The 22082-nt window shown below is 42.5% G+C and overlaps 2 protein-coding genes across 5 annotated transcripts in view; both read left to right on the top strand.

Annotated features, from left to right (window-relative positions):
- ABCC8 (ATP binding cassette subfamily C member 8) overlaps nt 1-4457 on the top strand; it is a 73849-nt gene extending 69392 nt beyond the window's left edge. For all 4 annotated transcript variants that reach the window (XM_040067181.2, XM_058421082.1, XM_040067182.1 and 1 more), the window contains 2 exons: nt 953-1015; nt 3838-4457. In XM_040067181.2, coding sequence (XP_039923115.1) covers nt 953-1015; nt 3838-3975 — 201 coding nt within the window. In that variant the 3' untranslated portion in view covers nt 3976-4457. The remainder of the gene's footprint in view (nt 1-952; nt 1016-3837) is intronic.
- A 5019-nt stretch (nt 4458-9476) lies between these two features.
- KCNJ11 (potassium inwardly rectifying channel subfamily J member 11) lies at nt 9477-12729 on the top strand. The gene has a single exon (XM_040067184.1). The coding sequence runs from the start codon at nt 9527-9529 to the stop codon at nt 10727-10729; it is 1203 nt and encodes a 400-aa protein (XP_039923118.1). The 5' UTR covers nt 9477-9526; the 3' UTR covers nt 10730-12729.
- The last annotated feature ends 9353 nt before the right edge of the window (nt 12730-22082 follow it).

A 22082-nucleotide genomic window follows, 5' to 3' on the forward strand; every position in this document is an offset into this window, starting at 1 on the left:
GGCAGGAAGTTAAAAAGCTTGAAAGCAGAGTCAAGGAAATAAACACACACAGAAAAGACATACTGGATTTTTGCATTAATTGCCTGGAATTTCTAGGCAGATATTTAAGCACTCAGTAATAGTGCGGTGACTGGGTTTTAGCCAAATAAATAGTAGGGTTTTTTTCAGCTGTTAGGTTGTTACAGGAGATATTTTGGTTTTCTTTCTGCTCTAAGTAAAGAATAGAATTGGAGGGGTTTGTTAGAACTGCTACAATTTTTAGTTCTGTAAAGTGCTAGTGTATGAGCTTCAATAAGGGGACTATAGTCCACACAGCCCAGTTAAAACACATTTTGAATTTTGGTTCATTGAGGATAGAGTCCCTCCTTTGAGACACTTCTCTAAAGAGCAGCTAATAGCAGATGAAGGTATTTGTGCTTGTGACACTTCCAGGCAGTTTGGAATGCAATGACGTGTCTCCTAAATAGCAAAGGATGAGTACTTGTTGAGTGAGAGCTATGTATGTTAAGGCCATCTTAAATATCATCTCCTCTGTTAAATATGCCAGGTACAGCACAGTCCCTCGCTTGTTCCTGCCACCCCTTGGTGTTAGATGTCCCCATCGTGCTGGGACATTCCTGGCCTTGCAGTGGGGTGAAGGACGTGCCACAGAGGCTGCGTGGGCAGCATGGCAGCACCCAGAATTCACCTTGGATTTCCTAACTGTAAAACTGAGGCCAGGACTGCAGGAGTTTGGGGCCACAGCACAGCTCCAGTGTCTGCTGAACCCCAGAGGCAGTGGGAATGGCAGAAGATACCAGGGGCTCTGGCTTAGTTCAGACAGGTAGCACTTCTGCAATGGACAGTAAATAACAGCATGGAACAGTCAGTGGTTACTTAAGCCTTCTTAGTGTCTGTGTCTATCAAGCAACTTGTGTTGTTTGAAAAGCACCAAATGTTTTTCCTTCCCTAGGAGAACATTCTCCAGAAGGTGGTCATGACAGCGTTTGCTGACCGTACTGTGGTTACAATAGCGGTAAGTACAACCCTGCTGCCATTTCTAGTGCAAACAAGGATCAGAAATACCTCAATAGTCATTTCTTGTCAGTGTTAATAAATATGTTCATTAGGCCGTTAATCTTTTTCTTAAGTGTCTAAATGTAAGCTTGCTTTTCCATTTTTAAATTTCTTAAATCCGTAAGAGTACGTTCTTAAATGTGTTGCACTACATTCTAAGTCAAGTTACCTGTAAAAGTATATAATCTAAGTATGCTATCTTCTGTTTCCCATTTTAAGCGAATGTAAAATGCCATGTACTTTGCTGTGAAATATAAGAATAAGTTTCATCAAGCTAAAATAATCATTTAACTAAGAACAAGTAAATAGACATATTTCAGGCAGGTGAAATGAAGTCAGTTTGCTTCCTTACATTTAAAAATTTAACACAAGAAATCTATGCTCAGGAATCTCTGAGCATCATTTATTTTCACCTAGCAAATGTGTAATAAGGGCCTGATGTATCTTATGGTATCCATCCAGAATAAAAAAGGAATCATAACCATGACATGTCCTGATTTCTCTGCATGAAAATTCAGATTTGCAGTGTATTCTGCATTTATATATCTTTTTCAGTTTGTTTGGGGACAGGCTGGAAAAACTTTATTATTTTATTACTCCTTTAGTGAATTTTAAACTGCACAGTTCAAACAAACATCTTGGAATAAACTTACTGTGAATGTTTTTGTTTACTTCTAATTGCAAATGTGGTTTACAGCAGGTGGGTTTGTATTCAGAACATTCTGTAGTAGAAACATAGCACAGTGCCATGAGTAGAGGTTTTGGTGGTTTGATTTTTTTTTTTTGCATTGTTGGTTTTGAGTTTTTTGTTTGTTTTGTTTTTGTTTGTTTGGGGGCTTTTTGTTTGTTTTGTTTTGTATTGGTTTTGTTTTTGTTTTTCCCAGAAAAAGCCATACATTTCTAATTTCTGTTTAGGAAGAATAGGAATAGTGCGAATTATCATGCTGGCTCTCTATTATCTTCTATGTTACTCACAATTACTAGAGTGGCAGCACTGATTGTGTTACACTGAAAGAGATCAGACAAGGGCAGCAAATTCAACTGGAATGTGATATTTCAGTCCCTTTCCCCCCTGCCTGTGGACTGGATAGATGTCATAGAAACTGCAGTAGATAGGAGTTTTGTAGATGCCATCAGTGATTATTTTATGGAAAATCTGTCTAGGGAAAGCCAGAGAAGGAAATACAAGAGTTGTTTTGATACTGAGGATTCCCAAGACTTGATTAGGAGCCTTAAGGGTGAAGAGCAACTGTGTAACAGCCATAATATTCTGAGATTAAATATCCCTGAAGGAGTAATGCAGATCCAAAAGAACCCATGCATTTGCAGTTAACATTAACAAGTGGAATTCTGTCAATATGAAGAGGCTTGCAAAAACCTAACCCAAAAATAAATGGTGGGGGAATAAAAGCTAAAAGAAGAGGCAAAGGAGATTGAATCTGACAGGGATTATGGAAATTACTGAAGCATTTTATTTAAAAAGAAGGTGGAAAAAATGCATGCTATTTATTTAGGTGTCACCCTGGTTTTTCTGAGTTTTTTTAACGCCTTCTACTTCTTTATAAGATGGAGTCAGTTTCTTTAGTTTCTGCACAATATTAGTTTTCGCTTTTCTCACGCATGGGAGCGTAAACAAACCTTTTGTTTTCATTCCCTGACCTTTTTTTACATACTTCTAGCCTGAAAATAATGTAATTGACAACTGGTCTGGCCAGTGGAGTAAAAGAGTAGTAGCCCCAGAACCCAATCTACAACCAGAGCCACAAATGTATAAAAATAAAAGAAATAAACAGGCTCGCTCTTTGCTCTGCTCTAGTTTTTTAAGAGCAACTCTGCGCTGCAGACCTCCTGTCTCCATGTTATCTCTTTGCGTGCCGCTACCACATTTAGGTAAGGCTTGAGTTAGGATAGAAAAATGTGGTATGGATAAAGAAATAAAAAAGATGGTTAGAAAAAAGAAGGCTGAACTCAAAGAACATAGTTCACACATATCTTGAATACTGTGTGTAGTTGCAGTGTCCTTATGCCCAGAACAATACATCACAACTGAAAAATGTTGAGAAGCACAGGATGATTTTGGAGGTGCTGGATTTGCTCCTCGAGGGGAGCAGCTGAGCAGCCTGGGGCTCTTCTGTCTGGAAGAAGAACGATGTAAGGACATGTGAGAGAGGTCTGCAAAGCCACGGGACAAGGGGCATCAGATAAAACTGTGCAACACAGCTCAGAGCATACAAAAGGAGGGAGTACTTACTTGTTCATACAGTGCGGAGGAAATATGGAAATGTCTTTTCCAAAGGATATGGATGCAAAACAATTGTGAAAGCTCAAGAGAGGACTTGTCTCAAGTCTTGTAGAACTGACTAGATCAGCTTCCTAAATAGACAAACCACAGCAAGCTCAGGAACCACCCCAGACCCAGATATAATCCAGGACTGGGAGAATTCCCAACTTCCCACAGGCAGTTCCAAACTCAATTGCCCAGTTCCTACTCTGCCTGGCTGCCTTCTTTTGGCTTCACTTGGTAGCAGAACTTTGGGCTGGGGACATTTGAAAGGTAACTCGTAGGACTCTTCATAGTCAAGTACTTGTGTATTTTTTAAGTACTTGAGTATCCGCCTGCCTCTCGGTCTATATATTTATCTACAGTATTTACACAGAAATTGGGATGAAAAGTAGGATGAGTAGCCTTAATCAAACTTGAACTGCATAGGAAAATTAATTTGTGGAATATGTTGAATAGAGAGATACGCTGACCTGGCATTTTGTTTATTTGTTTTTCAGCACCGTGTGCACACGATCCTCAATTCAGATTTGGTTATTGTAATGAAGAGAGGGGTTATTTTGGAATATGACAAGCCTGAGGTTCTGCTAGAACAGGAAGACAGTGTCTTTGCTTCTTTTGTACAAGCAGATAAGTAATAAAAATAAATAAAGCATTTTAGAATACAATTTTATTATTTTCTAAAAATGTAAAATACCTGTAAATAAATATTATTTCATAATAAATTGAGCTTTTCCTTTTTTAATAAAATGAGCCATTTTTTCCATCTGAAGCATTAATGAATTATCTGTGTACTTTACTTTTTTTGTATACTACTACTTTTCTTTTTATTTGCTGCCAAAGAATTATGAAATATAGTTGAAAAAAACTACATGGTGAACTACAGGAGGATACACATCAAACAAACTTAACCAGCATGGAGTTTTTATGTACCTCTTGACCCCCTCCCATCATTTATTAACACGTTATTTTTTGTATCAGCTCTACTGTAGATAATGTTTGTGACTGACTAAATGCAGAAGGAAAAATTATATACAAAAGGTATCTCTCAAAAGCTTGTATCTCTTTCAATCAAACAACTCTGTAAAGCTTTAATATCTAAATATAAAAATCTATAAAACATTTTTTATACTGTGGTTTATTGATAGTGCCTGAGTTGTGCCTTAGACTATCTATTAATTCTGTCTAGAAATGAATCATGATCTGATTCCATCTTTCTGCCCACTGAATACTGTTACACTGATTCCAAGCAGGATGGAGGCAGACTCCATCCCAAACTGTGAAGAAGCTGAGAGGAGGCAGGCTGTGATAAAAGTATCAGTGTTTAATGTACAGTGTTTCCAGACCAGTGCAAATGTACCACTTCATCTGGAAATTATCTCTCCAAGTCTGGTAAATAAACAACATTAAACCTTTCACTGCAGCTCAGGGCCATGAGAGCTTGACTCATCATCTCCTAGTTTCATGTATTTCACCCACTGTTGTGCTGTCTCTAGATTTACTGTGACCCTTACCAATAAATTCTATACACTTAGGGTAACTTTGTAATCACTGAAATTATTCTAATTTAGCTAAACAGCTATTTATCCCTGCCCTATGAGTCATTCCGGGACTTTTTCTTTAATAGAGGGTGAGAATGTCAAGAACCCAATGGAAAGCTCCAATTAGTTTTTCACTTTTTCTTTTTACAGCAAGTTTGACTTTACATCCATTTTAAAATTTTGTTACTTCCCCTATTTAAAGGATTTCTAGTGCTTAGGAGAGCTCTTTATCTTTTTGGGGGTTTTTTTCTCTCTCTTTAGCCTGCTCAATTAGTTTGGAACCTGCTTTTGAAAGCTTTATTCTCTAGAAAAAGACAGCTCGGTGTTCTCATGGGATATGTGATATTTTAAGGCACTACTTCTAGCACTGCAGCAGACAGCCAGGGAAGATGAACGGTTCTTGCTGCTTGTGTTACCAGTTCCAGAGCAGAGCATTTGCAACATACCCCTGCTGTTACTTGGGCAATAATGATGGGCAGGTAAGTGGTACCAGAGGAGAGTGTAGAATGAGCAGTGGTAAAAGTCAGGAGGTTGGATATGGTTAGCAGATGAAAGGCATGAGCTCTGTCATTGCCTACTACCTTTCAAGAGAGAAAAAGGGTAGTTGGGAGCTTTCTCCTCTTCCAGGAAATTGTTTGCTGGGCAGTGTCCAAAAAAGAATGGCTGCAGAGCTATTGGTGTGTTTTCACCCTGTAATACCAGGCTTCCACTGGGTCTGAGAGAGGAGAGGTGGGAGCACAAAGGCACAGAGCAGGTTTCTGCTACAGCTACTGGGCCTGCTGTCTCCTGGCTTCCCATTACTGGTGTAAGGCAGTCATCCTGTAAAGGCTTAGGAAAACTCCACTCTGCAGGACACCGCAAACTCACACTGCAGAGGCTCTGCAGCCATCTGTGGAGCCCTTAGAGATTCTAATGGCATGGGGAGAGAGGCAGAGAAGTGAGGTTTCATGTGCTTTTAATTAAGTGCCTGGGATTTGACACTGCAATTTGGACTCGCTCCTATTCCACAAGCTTCTGACAACCTCACTCAGAATGGAATACAGGGGAGGAAAGGAGACAGCATCTTGCTAAGGAGGCTGTACTTTATCTTGTAGTATTAAGGAATTAGAACTCAAAAGTGCAAGTGTTGTACATTTCCAATTTAAATGCGGCTTGTATTTCCCAAAGCAGCATTGCAGGAGAGTAGGGTGAGTTCATTCATATCCAACAATTACTCATCTTTTGAATGCTACCACACTGCTGCATCAATACGTGTGAACAGGGAGACTCTCAGCTGCCAGTCAGACAGCACATTTCATCTGGTCTTGTTTATATGGGGCCAGGGAGTTCCTGCCCCGAACTCCAAAGGATTAAGAGTCTCACCAGTGACCAGAAGCAGTACCCAAGAACGTTATTCTGTGGTGTGAGGCTTGCTGACATTATCCAAGTCAATAAACCTTGTTGCCACGAGACAGGAGTCACTGCTAAACCAGGCTCACAAATATGTTTGTACGGCAGTGAGGCATCCCTAAGGGCTGTACTGCAATGGCTGCAAGACAGTGCCAGGCAAGGCCAGACTTTCAGTTTTCCTGAGGGACAGGACTTGTCTCAATCCCAAAGGTGTTAGGGGATAGGCTGCCCATGGAGATGCAACCAGAGGGGGTTTTGTTGCTTCGTATAAATGCTTCTGCTCTACAAAAAGCTTTATAGGTTTTAGTCCCTTGTCTTAGTGTGGCCAGGAAACATAGCATGGCTGCTTCATCAGCCCTCCTCCCAGCTCTGCTCATGCCTCCCTTTGTGGCTTTGCATAACCAACTCTGACCTGTTTTCTTCTGCCTACCTACTTGTACTGCAAGGTGATTTATGAGGCTTAATTTCTGTCAGACTAACACTCTGTAGCCTCTGAAGCTTTACTTGGCTTCTCAAGGCAGAGTAATATCATGGCAACAACTAAATTTTAATTTGACTGTTATCATAAGATCGTGCTTGATAGCCATTAAAATTAGAATAAACTGGTGGGGGAGGGGATGTTTTGAAGTTTAAAACCTATTTTGTGGGTGGAAGATCTTACCCCTCATGATTCAATACTACAGAGCGGGGTTGTTCATTCCCATGAGCCCAAATTTTTTTCAGCAGCTCTTAACACAAATATGTTGGCTCACTCAGAAGATCTGTCACTTTTTTCTTTTGAGTATCTGTCACTTGATCCATGAAGACAGCTCTAGAAATTCTTCAGCGGAAGCCACTTGCTTTGCTATCCCATCTCAGCCCCTAAGTGCTCAGAGATGAAGAAAAAGAGCTGGCAGATGAGAGTCCCATTATAGAAGTGTAAACAAGGAAGCACTGTTCTAGAGTCCAGGATTCCTAGAGGCAGTGGGGTGGGTGTGTTCATAAAGCACCTCTCCCTGGGTCGTTCCTAGTACCAGGCAATGCAGCAATTCACTCTTCCTCTAAAACCCTCTCCCCCGACACAGGTTTTTATCCATTCCACATTTATGGAGGTACCGCCCTCTGGAGGAAAATGCACAGAATTAAGACCACGGTTAAAAAAGAGGAAAAACGGCACAAAAGTCAGGACTGCCTCTTGAATCCCTACGTCTATCTGTAAGAGTGTAAAACGCTGCCCATGAGTTGCCTGGGGTTGTAAGCCTGATTATGCTCACTGCAAAATGCTGGAAGTAGGACTTGCCATCAGCTGCAGAACTACACATCTGACCAGTAAAACTTCAGCTTACTTCATCCTTTTGGGTTATGGGTTTTCCTTTTTTTATGTTTAGAAAGAAAAATGGGGTTTTTATGAAAAAAAACACCAATTTTTTTAAAAAAATTCACTGTCATATAAACTGCGTCGTTAACAAACTAAAAGTGAAGCTGCAGGTGACATTCACACCGAGGACACAAAAAGAGTCTAGGAGATAAAGAGTTGTAGAGAAAGGGGGAACACCTTTGGCTAAGCTCAGTGGCCCGGCAGCCACATGCCAGGGCACCTTGTTGCCATTCTAGCTTTATTTATCAAAGCAGCAAGAAAGATGAACCAGACTGGGAAACTGACCCCTCCAAAAGCAAATGACGTGTGCAAGGACATGCCACTATTCATACATAAAAATAAATAGTCTAAAGTAATAGTAAACATTTAATTACAAGACCTGTAACAACTGCCCAGAGAGCTCAGAGTGATTACTTCAAACCACTATTCCAAAATCCCTAGGTGGGCTGCTTTAAGTAGCTCTAGGTGGTGAAAGTTAACTTCAACCCCAACTGGCTGATTCCCAGACATAAACTGGACAATTGCCTTGCCCAAGGAATCAGTGCCAAGAGCTGTTTACAGTGTGTACCAAAGCACTTAGAGCCAAAACTAAAGGGAAAGTCCATGGACACATGTCATGCAACGAGAAAATAATCACAAATCCATTGGTACTAAAGAAAAAGCTTTTTTCCGGAATATCCTGGGATGCTGTAGCAACTCCAAAATGTTAGTGTCTAAAATGAAACAGAAACAAAATATTGAAACCAGAAGAAGTAAATACATCAATGAGAATGCTACTGTTTACACAGCAGTGAAGCCACATCAGAATGTTTTTAAATAATGCATTTTGTCAGGAGGATACATCCTCATAAGCATGCCCACGTATGTATTTATATCCATAGAGACATCCCAGTGTCCCAAACAGGTTCTAGCCTCCTGCCTCCCTTTGTTGCTGTTTCCGAGGATTTTGATGCCTGTCTGGAAGTTCATTTCACTAAGGGTTAACCCTTTGCAGTCAGATTTTTAATTTTAACTTTTGCTGCTGTTGGGACTGTAGAATTTTCCTGAGCAGCCAGAGCTCACATCACGTCACAGTCTCCTCTCTGCAGGGTAAACAACAACAACAACAACCACCCAAAACCAAAAACAACCCCCACACTTGTTTATTCTAAATAACTCTGGTGAAATTTTAAGTGGAATTGAGCCCCTTTAGTTCCCAGTCTCTGTTTAGCCATTACATCCTTGGATCCAGCTTCTTCAAGTAAATTTTCTACTGGTGCCTGCCCGATTTATCAGATGAATGCTTTCCTCCTACTTAATGAAAGACATGCAAGTGAATTTCAATATTTATTGTTGTTGTTATTGTTATTATTATTTTACTGTTATAGCAATATTATTGTTGTTGTTTTGTGTTGTTACTATTATTATCTATGTCGTTTTTATTATTATTATTATTATTACAAACTCCTTTTATGAAATTGGCCAGTACCTTTTCCGCCCCCTCTCCCCCCATTTCACGGAATAATCAACCGACACTAAGCCATCCCACAAAGGAGCCCACGTTAATGGGAGGCGGCAAATGCGTCCGGGATCAAATGTTTACATACAAACCGCGGCCCGAAACCATTCTTCCCGAGGGGGGAAAAAAAAAAAAAAAAAAAAAAAAAAAAAAAAAAAAAAAAAAAAAAAGGTGAAAAGGTAAAGGAACGCCCCCAGCTCCTGCGGAGAGCGCTCCCGGGCCGGCGGCGGCGGCGGGGGCTGCGTTGGCTCCGTTCCCCGCTCGGCGCCGGGCGCGGCCGCGCCCCCGTGCCCGCGGCGCACGCACGGCTGCAGGCGGCAGCGCGCACCGGCGCTCGCAGCCCGGCGCTCCGCGGCCCCTCCGCCCGCCCCCCGCTGCCCGGGGCGGTGCGCGGCGGCGGAGCCATGCTCTCGAGGAAGGGGATCATCCCCGAGGAGTACGTGCTGACCCGGCTGGCCGAGGATGTGCCGGATCACGCTCGGTACCGCGCGCGGGAGAGGCGGGCGCGCTTCGTGGGCAAGAACGGCGCCTGCAATGTGGCCCATAAGAACATCCGCGAGCAGGGGCGCTTCCTACAGGATGTCTTCACCACCCTGGTGGACCTCAAGTGGCCGCACACGCTGCTCATCTTCACCATGTCCTTCCTCTGCAGCTGGCTGCTCTTCGGCATGGTCTGGTGGCTCATCGCCTTCGCCCACGGGGACCTAGACCACAGTACCCGGCTGCAGCGGGACGCCGCGGAGGGGGCGGCGGGGTCCGCGGTCGGCTTCGTGCCTTGCGTGACCAGCATCCACTCCTTCACCTCCGCCTTCCTCTTCTCCATCGAGGTGCAGGTGACCATCGGCTTCGGGGGGCGCATGGTGACGGAGGAGTGCCCGGCCGCCATCCTGGTGCTGATTGTGCAGAACATCGTGGGGCTGGTGATCAACGCCATCATGCTGGGCTGCATCTTCATGAAGACGTCGCAGGCCCACCGCCGGGCCGAGACGCTCATCTTCAGCAAGCACGCGGTCATTGCCCTGCGGGAGGGCAGGCTCTGCTTCATGCTGCGCGTGGGCGACCTCCGCAAGAGCATGATCATCAGTGCCACCATCCGCATGCAGGTGGTGAAGAAGACCGCCAGCCTGGAGGGAGAGGTGGTGCCCCTCAACCAGATCGACATCCAGATGGAGAATCCCGTAGGGGGCAACAGCATCTTCCTCGTGTCCCCGCTCATCATCTACCACGTGATAGACAAGAACAGCCCCCTCTACGACATCTCCCCCATGAACCTTCACCACCACGAGGACCTGGAGATCATCGTCATCTTGGAAGGGGTGGTGGAGACCACCGGCATCACCACCCAGGCCAGGACCTCCTACCTGGCAGATGAAATCCTCTGGGGCCAGAGGTTTGTGCCCATTGTGGCGGAGGAAGATGGGCGATACTCGGTGGACTACTCTAAATTTGGCAACACAGTGAAAGTACCCACCCCCTCATGCACTGCCAGGCAGCTGGAGGAGGACAAGAGCATTATGGACACCATGCCACTGTCCCCTAAAGGCACAATTAGGAAGAGGTCTGTCAAACTAAAGCCCAAGTTTACCATAAGCGAAGAGCCTTCCTGATGCCGTCTGACTGGGAAACTCTGTTTTAGGGCTTTGTGTCTGAAAGATCTCATGAACTCAAAACACTGAGGTGGCCTCTTACTTTTTTTTTAAAATTCAGGTTGGTAGCACAAGGTATGTTCTGGTGTTATTTATTGTGGGGAAATCTAAAGCTAATTATATTTTTTTAAAGGTGTGAGAGATTTCAAGCAGAACTGGGAGTAGGGAAAATCATGGTCTGCACCTTTAAATTTCAATACAGACTATTTAATTGCACGATCATTCTGCATTGATTCAACTGCAGGTAATGACACATTTTGTCAAAAATTAAATGTATATTTATCCTCAGAGATTGCAGTTTTTAGGGTCTTGCAGTGTTCGCAAGACCGTAGTTTTTAACTCGTGTTTTGGTTTTTTTCTAACTTGAACAATCAATATAGCAACATAAAATATTAATAATTAATAAAGTAGGCTGGATTTCAATGATAAAAAAAGGGTCAGGCAATGACACAAGACCAGATCTGGAAGTGTCTCTACATTATACTGTATGTCTCAAAGAAATTAACTGCTGGATTTGCATCATCCATATTGTGTTGAATGGAGCCACTCCTACCACATGCAGTATGAAATGTATTTGAATATTTACTTTTGTTTCTTTTAAAAGCCTTTACACTTCCAAATAAAACATTCAGGAATACTTTTTTGTACTGTACATTTCTGAGTGTAAGCAATGATCTGCCTTTCAAAGCAGTAGCAGATAATATACAGTTGAAATTAATTATAAATAGGAAAAAATCTGCATTTTAATTTTGAAATGAAGAGAAGCAACATTCCCTCTCCCCAAGCCACATGGCAATAAGATATTCAGTACAAAACCTTTCCCTTGAGTCATGGTGAATTCTGCTAGATAATAAGGGAATAAAAATAGAATTACATATTTTGAATGAAAGGACAGTGCTGAACGCTGAAAAATATATCTGCATGCAGTAGGGAAAACCTTTTACTCCTTTCCCTTTTGTAAAAGAAACCGAGATTTTTTTTTTTTTTTTTGTGCTTAGGGGAAGGGGGGCACTGTATAAGACAGCGTGGTCACTTCTGGGATGCTGTGTCAAAAATATTACTGCTGCTGAGGAAACAATTCCCTTTCCAATCTCATACTGACCTCCCTATGCAGCTGGTGCCTGCCTTGGTTTTTAGCTGAATCCAAGATCTGTCATTTGCCAGCAAACATGAAGGAGCCATGTTCGCTCTCTTGGTCCCACAGTGACAACAGGAACAATTCCCCTTTGCCCACTCCTGCAAATCCACTCCCTGGAGATCCTGGTAACAACAGCAGGTTTATTTCTACACAGGGTTATTAAGAGATGGCACCAGTATTAGCCACGCAGGTAAAAAAATATATCATGTCCATATAAAACTTAAGGAAGCATCACAGAACTGACCCCACACCTGGTTGCACAGGCTGTGCAGAGAGGCACTAACTTACTCGAAACATAATTATTCAAGGAGGATCTGGTATCAAGTCTTGTGTGTTATGTAGTTCACAACAGGCACCTAAAATTTTTTGTGTTGGCAATAATATGGCAAACTTCTGATGCCTTGTCAGTGTAGTATATGACAAACTGATTCAAAAGGGTAAGAAAATTTCCATAGTGACTAAGGAATATTTTCAGGCATCTGTAATAAAACAATCAGTATTTGAGTAAAATCAATATCAGGTTAAGATGAAAAAATATTGGTTATGTTTTTGTTGTTAATGTATTTTGGTTTTATGAAGCATTATCAGACTGCCAGTTATAGGAATAAATGCCTGCTCAGTTTCCAATATGCCTATATTATTCTGTGAACAGCTCTGAAAATGTGAAATGAGTTTCACAACAAAATGACAGTAAAAGTAGCATTAGCAAGTAGTTAGCAAAGAGAATTTGGAAAGGCACATTTTATATTTGTAGTCATAACCCCCCGTTTTTTTAAATAGGGCATGACTAAATGCCTTACATGATTAAATTTCTTCTGTGAGACCGAGTTGATTTGTCACATTATTTTCTGGCTTTCCCTTTTTTGCTGCCCTGTTCCATCTCCCATTCCCTGTCAGAGGGCACGTACAGTCGAGCTCCCTGCATTTCCCAGGCACCTTTGTTCCTTTGGAAGTTCCTCGTTCTTCATCACTTGCCACAAAATCACTGCTCTGTTCTCACAAGAGTCAAACACAAAATATTTGTTAGCTTTCCAGTGACTTGTAGTCTTTGGCCTCTCCATAAGTCTCCTTGGTGCCTTATTTCAATGCATAAGATGCACCTTAAGGTTCTCTCATAAAACCACTCCAGCTCTGGTTGCGTTTTAAAGCTCATCTCAAGATTTGACCCAAATGTGAAGCAGTTTCAGCAGCAATACCATGCAACTATTTTCAGGAACTTTTTTTGCCTCAGGGAAATCTGTGTGTTGCAATATTATGTGAGCTTTTTGACATGTTTACAGCTCTGTAGTTGAGTTCTCACGGTTTGTACTATAAACAATCAGTGTTTTTTACATTGCTTTCTGATGAGGGACAACTGATTGACTTTCAGTCTAGCCAGTGGGATGGAGAAATGGTAACCTTGTTCTCCAGTCCCTGGTCATTGTTCAGAACCTATATAAGCAAAGTCTTTGTAAATAATAAAAAGCTGTTCAGACTTCATCTATGTAGAGTCAGATTCTGTGAGTATTTTTTGTGTCCTCTAGCGACATCTGTGAGGCTGAGATGTGGAAAATTCTCTTTGTTCCCTGTGAGATGGGGGGGAAAGATGGTAAGAAACAGCTTCTGTTCCCTGGGCTGCTGTCAGGACCATCTTTTGTGTCACTTCTTTTTCAAAAATATGCCTGATTTTTCTGAAGACTTGCAAAAAAGAGGCATCATAATATTATGAGGAAGGCAGGATTTGTGCTGTTTAAATCACCATAGTGAATTATTTGAATCAAAGTGCTGGTGATTTTGAATCTCAGGCTTGCTGTGATATAAAATTTTGGGGGAAGAGCAAGGAAGGATAAGCGTATTTATTTTGCGCTAAGGATATTACTTCTTTTTGGGAATACTTTCATTTTGTCATTTATGAAGTATTTGGGACAGGTGTCTGAAATTGTCCCTAAAGTTGTCCTTGTGCTGACCACCCCCATTCTCCATCGGAAGGCTCTGAAGAAGGCGCCAGTGCTATCACTTGACACAAAAACGTCCTCATTCTTAGCAGTGAGCAAACACTGTGTTTTCCATAGTTGAACTCAGAAGTGAGTGGGCTTTTGAACTTTCTTTCTCAGCCTACATCTGCTTTTTGGTAGGTGGTATCACAGTTTGGATCCTGCTGAGCAGCCAGGGAGAGCTGTGGCTCCCACGTGTCCTCGGCACAGAAAGTGGTGTGAGGGAAGTTGGAGGCTGCATCACCTGCTCATGGCTTGCTCTGGCTGAAGTGTGGACATGGATACAAGAGGGAGCCCAGTGATGAATTTTGGCTGTGACAGAACCAACTGAGTCCATGGAATTGCCTTTTGTGTGCTTCAGGAGACCATTACTATTTTGTGCTCACAGGTTCATACTGTTCAGTGCTTTCGAATTGGAGTTTGTGGAGCTGCTTGGATGGAGAGAAGGATCACAGAAGTGGTTAATACGTGCAGAACACGTATATGCCGTGGATTTAAAATACTTGTAGTGACTGCTGGTGAGCCACTGGACATCTCAGTTCATGTTGCATTTCCTAATGAAATCAAAACATATGTATACAAAATTAGATTATAACAAGGCCCAACTTCCTCTCTTTATCCCCCAAGGCACATGGTAAGTAGTGTTATAGCAGTGAACTTCAGTGGGACACGTCCCTATAAAATGGATACAAGCCATAAGTGAACTTAAGAGATGGCATTATAGGGGAAAAAAGAGTCAGGGATATAAAAGAAATACATTTAAAATCCAAAAGTTACACAGTGTAAAGACAGTGTCAAGCAGTAATAAACTATTTTATTTTGAAGCACCAGCAAAGGTGTGACAATGCTGAGATGAGAGAACAAAGCCCTGAAAAGCAGATATGAGAGGCTGGAATGAGAGTCTTTAACAAGGCCAAGGTCTACATGCTAGCATAGATTAGCAACAGGGTCAATGTCAAAATTCAGGCTGCCCTGTGAAGGGAGACAGCAGACTGGGCATGATCAGCATTGCTCAATCCAGTGGGTAAATATTGTTGCTTGTTGAGCAAGGTATGAGTCACAAAAAAGCCCTGTTGGAAGCAGTGCTAGGAGGACTTGTTGGGGTCTGACCCTTGTGGTTAGTTATGTACTAATAGTTAATAATATCAAACTAACAAGTTCTCTGAAAACTGAATTTATTTCTTCATGTTTTCCCTCCTTTTCCACTCGTCATATCTCAGGCCCCCCTGAAGGTAATTATTGTAGGTGTGCTAGCACAGATAGTTTTGATTTGGGGCAAAGCACAAGCATGTTTTGGGGAGTAAAATACAAAATTAAAATAGATACTAGAAACCCAAAAACTTCTGTGAAATTGCCAAATTTGTATTTGCACAAAGCTTGGAAATACCTAGTCTTAGGAACAGGATATTGATAAACCACCATGGATTTATGCTCCCTATTCTTTTTGCAGGTCTGAGTGGAAGGGGAAGTGTTTTAGCTCTTCATAATAGGGCTAAGGAGAAGAGGTTAAGGTTCAAAATCACTGCATTTTAGGCTCCCTGGTTACACCTTTTCCCTTTTCCTGTGCTCAGTGTTGTACTGGCATTCCCACTAAACATGGGCAGGATAAGTGCTCTTTGCAGGGCATGCTCCCATGGGGAACTTCATTCATCCCAGGCCAGCTGCCCCATTCCAAGGTGGACATCTCCAACCTGACAGCCCTGATCCAAGCATCCTGGAAGGCAGCAGAAAAATTCCCACCCTTTTCAGTTTATTTTTGGACCCAGGGACATCATCTGCCAACCGGCTGGAAGCACATGCTGCAGCAGAGAGGGAAATTTTCTCCTCCCTGCAGCCCTTACTCAGGCAGAGGTGCTGCAGGAGGTGAGTAGAGCCTTGTGAGAAGGAGATCTGGGGGAGCTGGAGCCCACAGGGACGCATACTTGGTGTGGCTGGGGACTGCCTGGCTGCCTGTAACCTGTGACTCAGCGCGCTATTTTTGATTCAGCAAGGGGAGAAAGATATGTGATACAAACCTCCACGTCCCACGAAGGAGAACTATTAAAAGAGCAGAAGACATTCTTGAGAGGCTGCAGAGACTGCTCTGTCCTGCTCTGAGCACTGCTGGGTGCCTGCAGAATATGCTGGATGTTCTTCTGGCTTGCACTCCTGTTTTAGTTTATAGTGTGACTTTAATGAGTTGCCACAGGGCCGTGACTCAGTTTAAACAGAATTTCCAAAAACCAGACCCTGCAGCCCCTCTCTGTCACTTGCCTCTGTAGACCTTTGTGCCTGCCTTACTCAGGAGTTTCAATGCAGATGACACCACCCCGTGGGGTCTCCTAAGCAGCCCCCTTACTGCAGAGCTGAACAGCAATCCCTTTAAATGACAATGCCCTCAGAACTGGAGGGGGCCTAGGGGTTCCTCGTGACAGCGGCCCCACAGACAAACTTGTCCCCTCTTCCCTTCCCTCACTGGGAGCAGGGCTGCCACCCTTTTCCTCCCCTGGCTGTTCGTTGTACATTCACTGTTTTAAGTGGCCAATAATTGCTTATAAGTTTTGCCTTTGCTCTCTGCCCAAGAGAGAGGGGGCACAGGCTATAAATACCATTATTGTTATATTCACAATAGTATTATCCCTGAGTGGAGTTGAAACACTGGAATTGACAGTGAGCATCAGTGCCAGCAACAGGAGCCCTTAACTTCAGTGAACTACAACTCTAGCTCCCATTTTAAATCCTGGACCTCCAAATCTGAGAAGGATTGCCAGGGAGTTCATTAGCACCAGGATTTCCCTCTTGGGGCTGGGCACTATTAGGTTAATGGAGTGGGCAGCTGTCTCAAATAGCCTTGGCTGGGGTCTTTGTTGCAGTAGTGATGTTTTTCAGTTTCAGCATCTCCTGGGAACTAGTTCCTCTGCCTTGTGAGTAAAAATCTTGCTTTATTTCCTTTTCTCAAGCTTAGGAGAATATGGCCCTGGTGCATATTGTATAATCCTTTTTGCTGAGGCATGTGACTCTGTTGAATGTTCATGTCATTGCCTTGCCTTGTGCATGAAAGGTGAGGTGAGTGTTGGTCTTTTTCCCAAGCAGCAAGGGACAGAACAAGAGCAAATGGGCTCAAGTTATGCCAAGGGTGGCTTACGTTGGATATTAAGGAAAATTTCTTCACTGAGAGGGTGCTCAGGCATTTGAATGGGCTGCCCAGGGAAGTATTTAAAACCTGTGTGGATGTGCTGCTGGCTGCCCTGGTTTAGTGTTGGAGCTGGCAGTGCTGGGCTAACAGTTCGTCTTGCTGATCTTGAGGTTCTTTTCCAACATAAACTCTTCTTTGATTGTAAGTTTTCATTGTCTCCTGATGAGTGTATGCTTATAGTAACTGAGACAATAAAGTTGTTAGTTCTACTTTATCTTTACAACTGGAGGAATAAAAATTAGCAAAGTGATGTTTCTCTCATGGGATAAGTAGAGAAAAGAAGTGGTGAGATGAACAGGAAGATCAGGGTGATGTTATTACAAATTGTATGGATTTTGATGGAGCAGAGTGCCCAGAGAACAGCTTCTTTGTGTAAAATGATGGCAAATTCCTATCTAAAGCATAAGTAAACAAATATTTTATCCAAAGTCAGTATCTGTCTTTAGAAGTGACTTTGTAGGAAGTAGTTGTTACTTTCTCACATATTTCTTCTATCTAGTGTTGGCTGGATATTCTATATTCAGAAGCCACCTGCTTTACTAAATGGATGCTTTTGGCAGTGAAATTTGATTATTTGGTTTGAAAGGTTCTTCTTTCATGCTTTCTTTTTTAAATTACACCAAAGTTGTCATTAATTAAATTGATTCTTCTTCCTACTTTCTTTGCTCATTATTTTATGTAGCCTGAAAAGCGTGTCACTTCTGTTGTACTCTTGTTTAAGGAGAAAAATAGAATTAAAAGCTCCTCAGCATGCCACAGCCCTGTGACCCATGGTCAGAACTCTTGAATTATAATACTAACACTCAAGGTATTTCAATGGTATCACAAGTGTTTCTACTCTTACGTGTAGCTCTGTGTTCAATGAAGAGTCCATTTTCTAAGTGGAGCTAAGTCAAATTTTAAATTTTATTTCCTCAAAAGTCTCGTCTTTAGAAAAAACTCACATCTGAACCTACATTCTTCACTCTATTTTCTTTTTTGCAAGTTATATAGGAGATTAAACCAGACCTATCCTCGTCCAGTCCTTATTTTCTATGTCTTTTCCTCAAATGGAAATAGTCCCTTAAACAAGATAACTAAACTCACCCATTTTCTATTCCTTCCACACATCTAGAATTGAAGTGTCACATCATAGTAACATTTGAATGTACAGTAATGCACTTTTATCTCCAAAGTGGGAACTGCTTCTTGGCTGGATGGACCTGGATTGTTTACTTTCTTTTTTCAGAGGGAAATGAATAAATGTTTTGGCAGCAAAACCACTCCATAAACGTGTTATATTATGGCTATGTGGTTTGTGTTTTACTATTCAAACTGTAATTTCTACATTTCCATGATGTCCTGTATTGTTAAATAATTACCTGAAGAGACAGCTAAACTCTCTATTACCTCATTCCCATTGTTTGGACTTGGCCTTGAGCAGGCCCAGTGTGAAACTTGTGTGTTCAAAACCCTTCTCTTTATCTCTGCACCTCTCTGGACTGTCAGAGATCCCTTATCTTCAGCTGACTTCTATATGACAAAAACAAAACAACAGCAAACAAACAACAACAACAAAAAACCTTGGTTTAAAAACTATTAATACAACTTGTGGTGGTGGTAGATAATATAGATTCTGCCTCTTTTTTCCCATTCCATGTGCATGTTGCTGATCCCAAACCTGGAGCTCTGTTGCCAATATAGGGCCAAGTAGCTGCTGAATACTCTCACTTATATGTTCCAGTGATGTTTGCCTGCTGAGGTGAGGATCATGCTCAGGGGTGATATTATCAGAATGGCCTTTGTAGTTTTGTTCTTTTCTAAAACTATAAAGACTTGATGTGCCTTTGATTTGCTGCTTAGTAGATGCAGTTAATTAGCAGCCCTGTAAGCTTCTCCTACAAAGCAGGCAGGAATTAAGTTCATTGCAATAGTAATGTACTTACACTGACCCGTTGTAAAGGGAGTTAGTATATCCATCGAAAACCCCACAATCTCGCATTTAAAAGTATTTCCCAATTTACACCAGTCCACAAAAATTTTTAGTAATATTGTTCTCATTACTCAGTACCCAGTGATCACTGCTTTTCACATTGACCCTCAGGGAAACTGTTCCAAAATGTGCTAAATTCAACAGATGTCATCTTACTGTCTTTTAAAAGTCTGGATGCAGTTCAGAGAACGCCTGGCTACAATGGTGGGCTGGCACCCACATTTCATTCATTTTCCTGAAACAGTTTAAATAAATGAAATGATACTGAGCAGCAATTGTTGTGAGGTTTCGCTTGATCCCTAATGAGATAGAGGAGGAAAGTTTTGTTAGTTTGTTTTTAAAGTTTACTTTGTGCTACAGCTCATTCATTGGCACAGCAGGGTGGAAATTTTTGAAAACATCCACAATTTTCTGAGGTACAGAAATACTTGTTTAAAGACATGATCTCCTTTGGGTAAGACTCCAATACCTTTAATAACTTTGTGGGGTCTCTTATTCCTTTATCCAGCCACTCTAAAAGAAGCTTGAGTGTTTGCAAAAACTGTACCCAAATTAAAACTAACTTCTAAGAGGTAACAAATAATTATAAAATAATACAGTTTGCCTGCAAGAGTGAGTTGATGGGCTTGTCCTAAACATGTGTGATGTTATCAGATGCAAAATTTGATATGGGATGTCCAAGACACACAGTCCTGTTGACTGCAGTCTGTGTAGAAATATCTCGCCTCACGGAGAAAACAGAAAACTTTGCTAAAGCAAAAGAGAAAATCTTCCTTCAAAAAGCTGCTGCGGTAAAATACTCCCGTGACACTGAGACAAGAGTGATTTATTGCAGAGGTAAGAGAGCAAAAGAATGTGTGTATTGGGGTTTGGGTGCTCTCTACCTGGGCTCAGTGAGACACTGCACTTACATAGGTACATAAAGAGTGTGTCACACTGATTTATTAAAAGGGAGAAATGTTGCCCTTTCTCAAAAGGGTGTTTCTAAAGATTTTTCCTGGCAGCAGGAATAAGACCAAAGTATGACTCTTATCAACATAATAGCAATAAAGCACTTGACTCAAGCGGTGACCCAGTCACCGTCATCCACCAGCTAAAACATTCTGTTTCTTTGCTACAGAAAAAGAAGATTTATAGTTTGAGGGCAAACTAGTAAAGATGTCAACCGCAGGCCAAGGTTTGATGCTAACAGTCCTCAAGTAGAAATGCAAAATCTATGCTGCTTTCTAGCCTCTAGGATTTTACTGTTTTATTCCCTCACGAGACTAGATGGCCGCCAATGGCAAAAGTAAAAGGGTCTGCTCTCTATCACTGGGTGGGATATTACAGTTTTTATTCTTGAGTCCTGCCCTGCTTTGTTGGAGCCTGTCCCAATGGCTCACCGGTGTCAGAGAGAGCTCCCCCTCCTGTGTCGTGGCTTTTTCCCCAGGGGTCAAGGCCCAGAGGCAGGGACAAGACACCACCCAATCAGGGAGAAGTGGGAGGGGAACAGGGTTGGGTTACATTTCAGTGTGGGCAATGGGCACTGCTGGGCAAGGACAGATCACAGGGCAGATACATAGCAAAAACATTACAAATCGGGTGAAATATAAACCCGAAATTAATGCATTACAACATTTCCCCTTTTCTTATTAAATTAAGAAGGAGGAAGCCTCAGTTCGTGGGAGATGCTCAGAGTTCGGACCTTGAGTACCTTTAAAGTTGCAAAAGAAAAATGACCTTTAGTGCAAACAAACTGTCTAGAAAAACACTGTTAAGGAATAATGATAATTAAAAGGAGAAGGTTCAGCGCTTTCTCCTCCTCCAGGCAGCACTGGCCACTTGTGGGGCCTCTGCAGGTGGCTTTGCAGTTTTAGGGATGAAAGGTTTCACCCACTCAGCTGGAACCTACTTGAGATCTGGGGGAGTGGACACATAGGCGTACCCACAACCCCAGGTGACCTGATCATGAGGACTTTTTGTTTCTCTGGTCGCTGGACCCTTTACTATCATATCCGGTGACTTTTCCTGAAAGGCAGAACTGGTTAAAGCAGGATTATTTAGTTTAACTTTTACATTTTCTATTTTTTTTTTTTTTTAATTCCCTTTGGACCTTTGAGACCTCCTGCCCCCATTGTCCCTGAAGTCCAGAAATTGCTTCCTTAAAGGGCATTGAGATGCCCAATGTCCAGCCTTATCACACAGGAGACACATTGTTCCTCTCTTGGGTGGTGGCCATGGCACCGGTACAGGAGGCACGGTGTCTGCAGCAGCAGCTTTTTGTGGCAGCTTGACTCTGGAACTGTGGTTTTGATGAGCTTTTATGAAGGGAATCTTCCTGGAACACACCTGGAGCATGTCATGTAAAGTCGGAGCCGGTTCTATGGACAGGCTGAGGATAGCTGCCTTGCACTGTTCACTTGCATCAGCCAGAGCCATCTCCTCCAGGACCTGTTCTTGAGGTCCTTCATTCTTAACCTGTAACTCGATAGCTCAGGTTAATCGCTCCACAAATGTTACTAAAGGTTCTGATGGAAGTTGCTTTATTTTACTGTAAGGTTGGAAAGACTTATCGGGCTGGGTTGCTAATTGAATTGGCAGATTCTTATTATCAACAGCTGTTTCAGGATTTTGCCAAAGCTCCGGAAGTAAATCTTTTTGGAGGTCAAAGGGAACTGTAGTATTCCTTGCTAAATTTGCTTTTAAACGGTTGCAAAAGTATTCTCTTTCATATTCAAATTTGGCCTGAGCTTTGCATAAACCCTGAATCGCTAGTTGGGGGAAGGGGTCCCAATTGCTGTGGACAACACCCCCTCTTTTTGACTGTTGGTATGTGAAAGGGGTGGCAGAAAAGCTGGGATTACTTCCTGCTTCTGGGTTCCCAGCTGCGCCCCCCCCAGGGCGTGGGAACTGGGACTGTGGGCGGGGAAACCGTGGGAACCAGGGGCAGGGAGGGGCTGGAGGCTTGAGTCACATGGGGAGGAGTCGGAGGGTGGAGATTTGAGGGTAGGGGGCAGAGTCAGAGGAGAGGGCAGTGCTGGGGGTGGCACCGAAGAGAAGGAGGGGTCTGGGGAGAA

Source organism: Hirundo rustica, chromosome 6, assembly GCF_015227805.2.
Source record: "Hirundo rustica isolate bHirRus1 chromosome 6, bHirRus1.pri.v3, whole genome shotgun sequence".
NCBI lineage: Eukaryota > Metazoa > Chordata > Aves > Passeriformes > Hirundinidae > Hirundo > Hirundo rustica.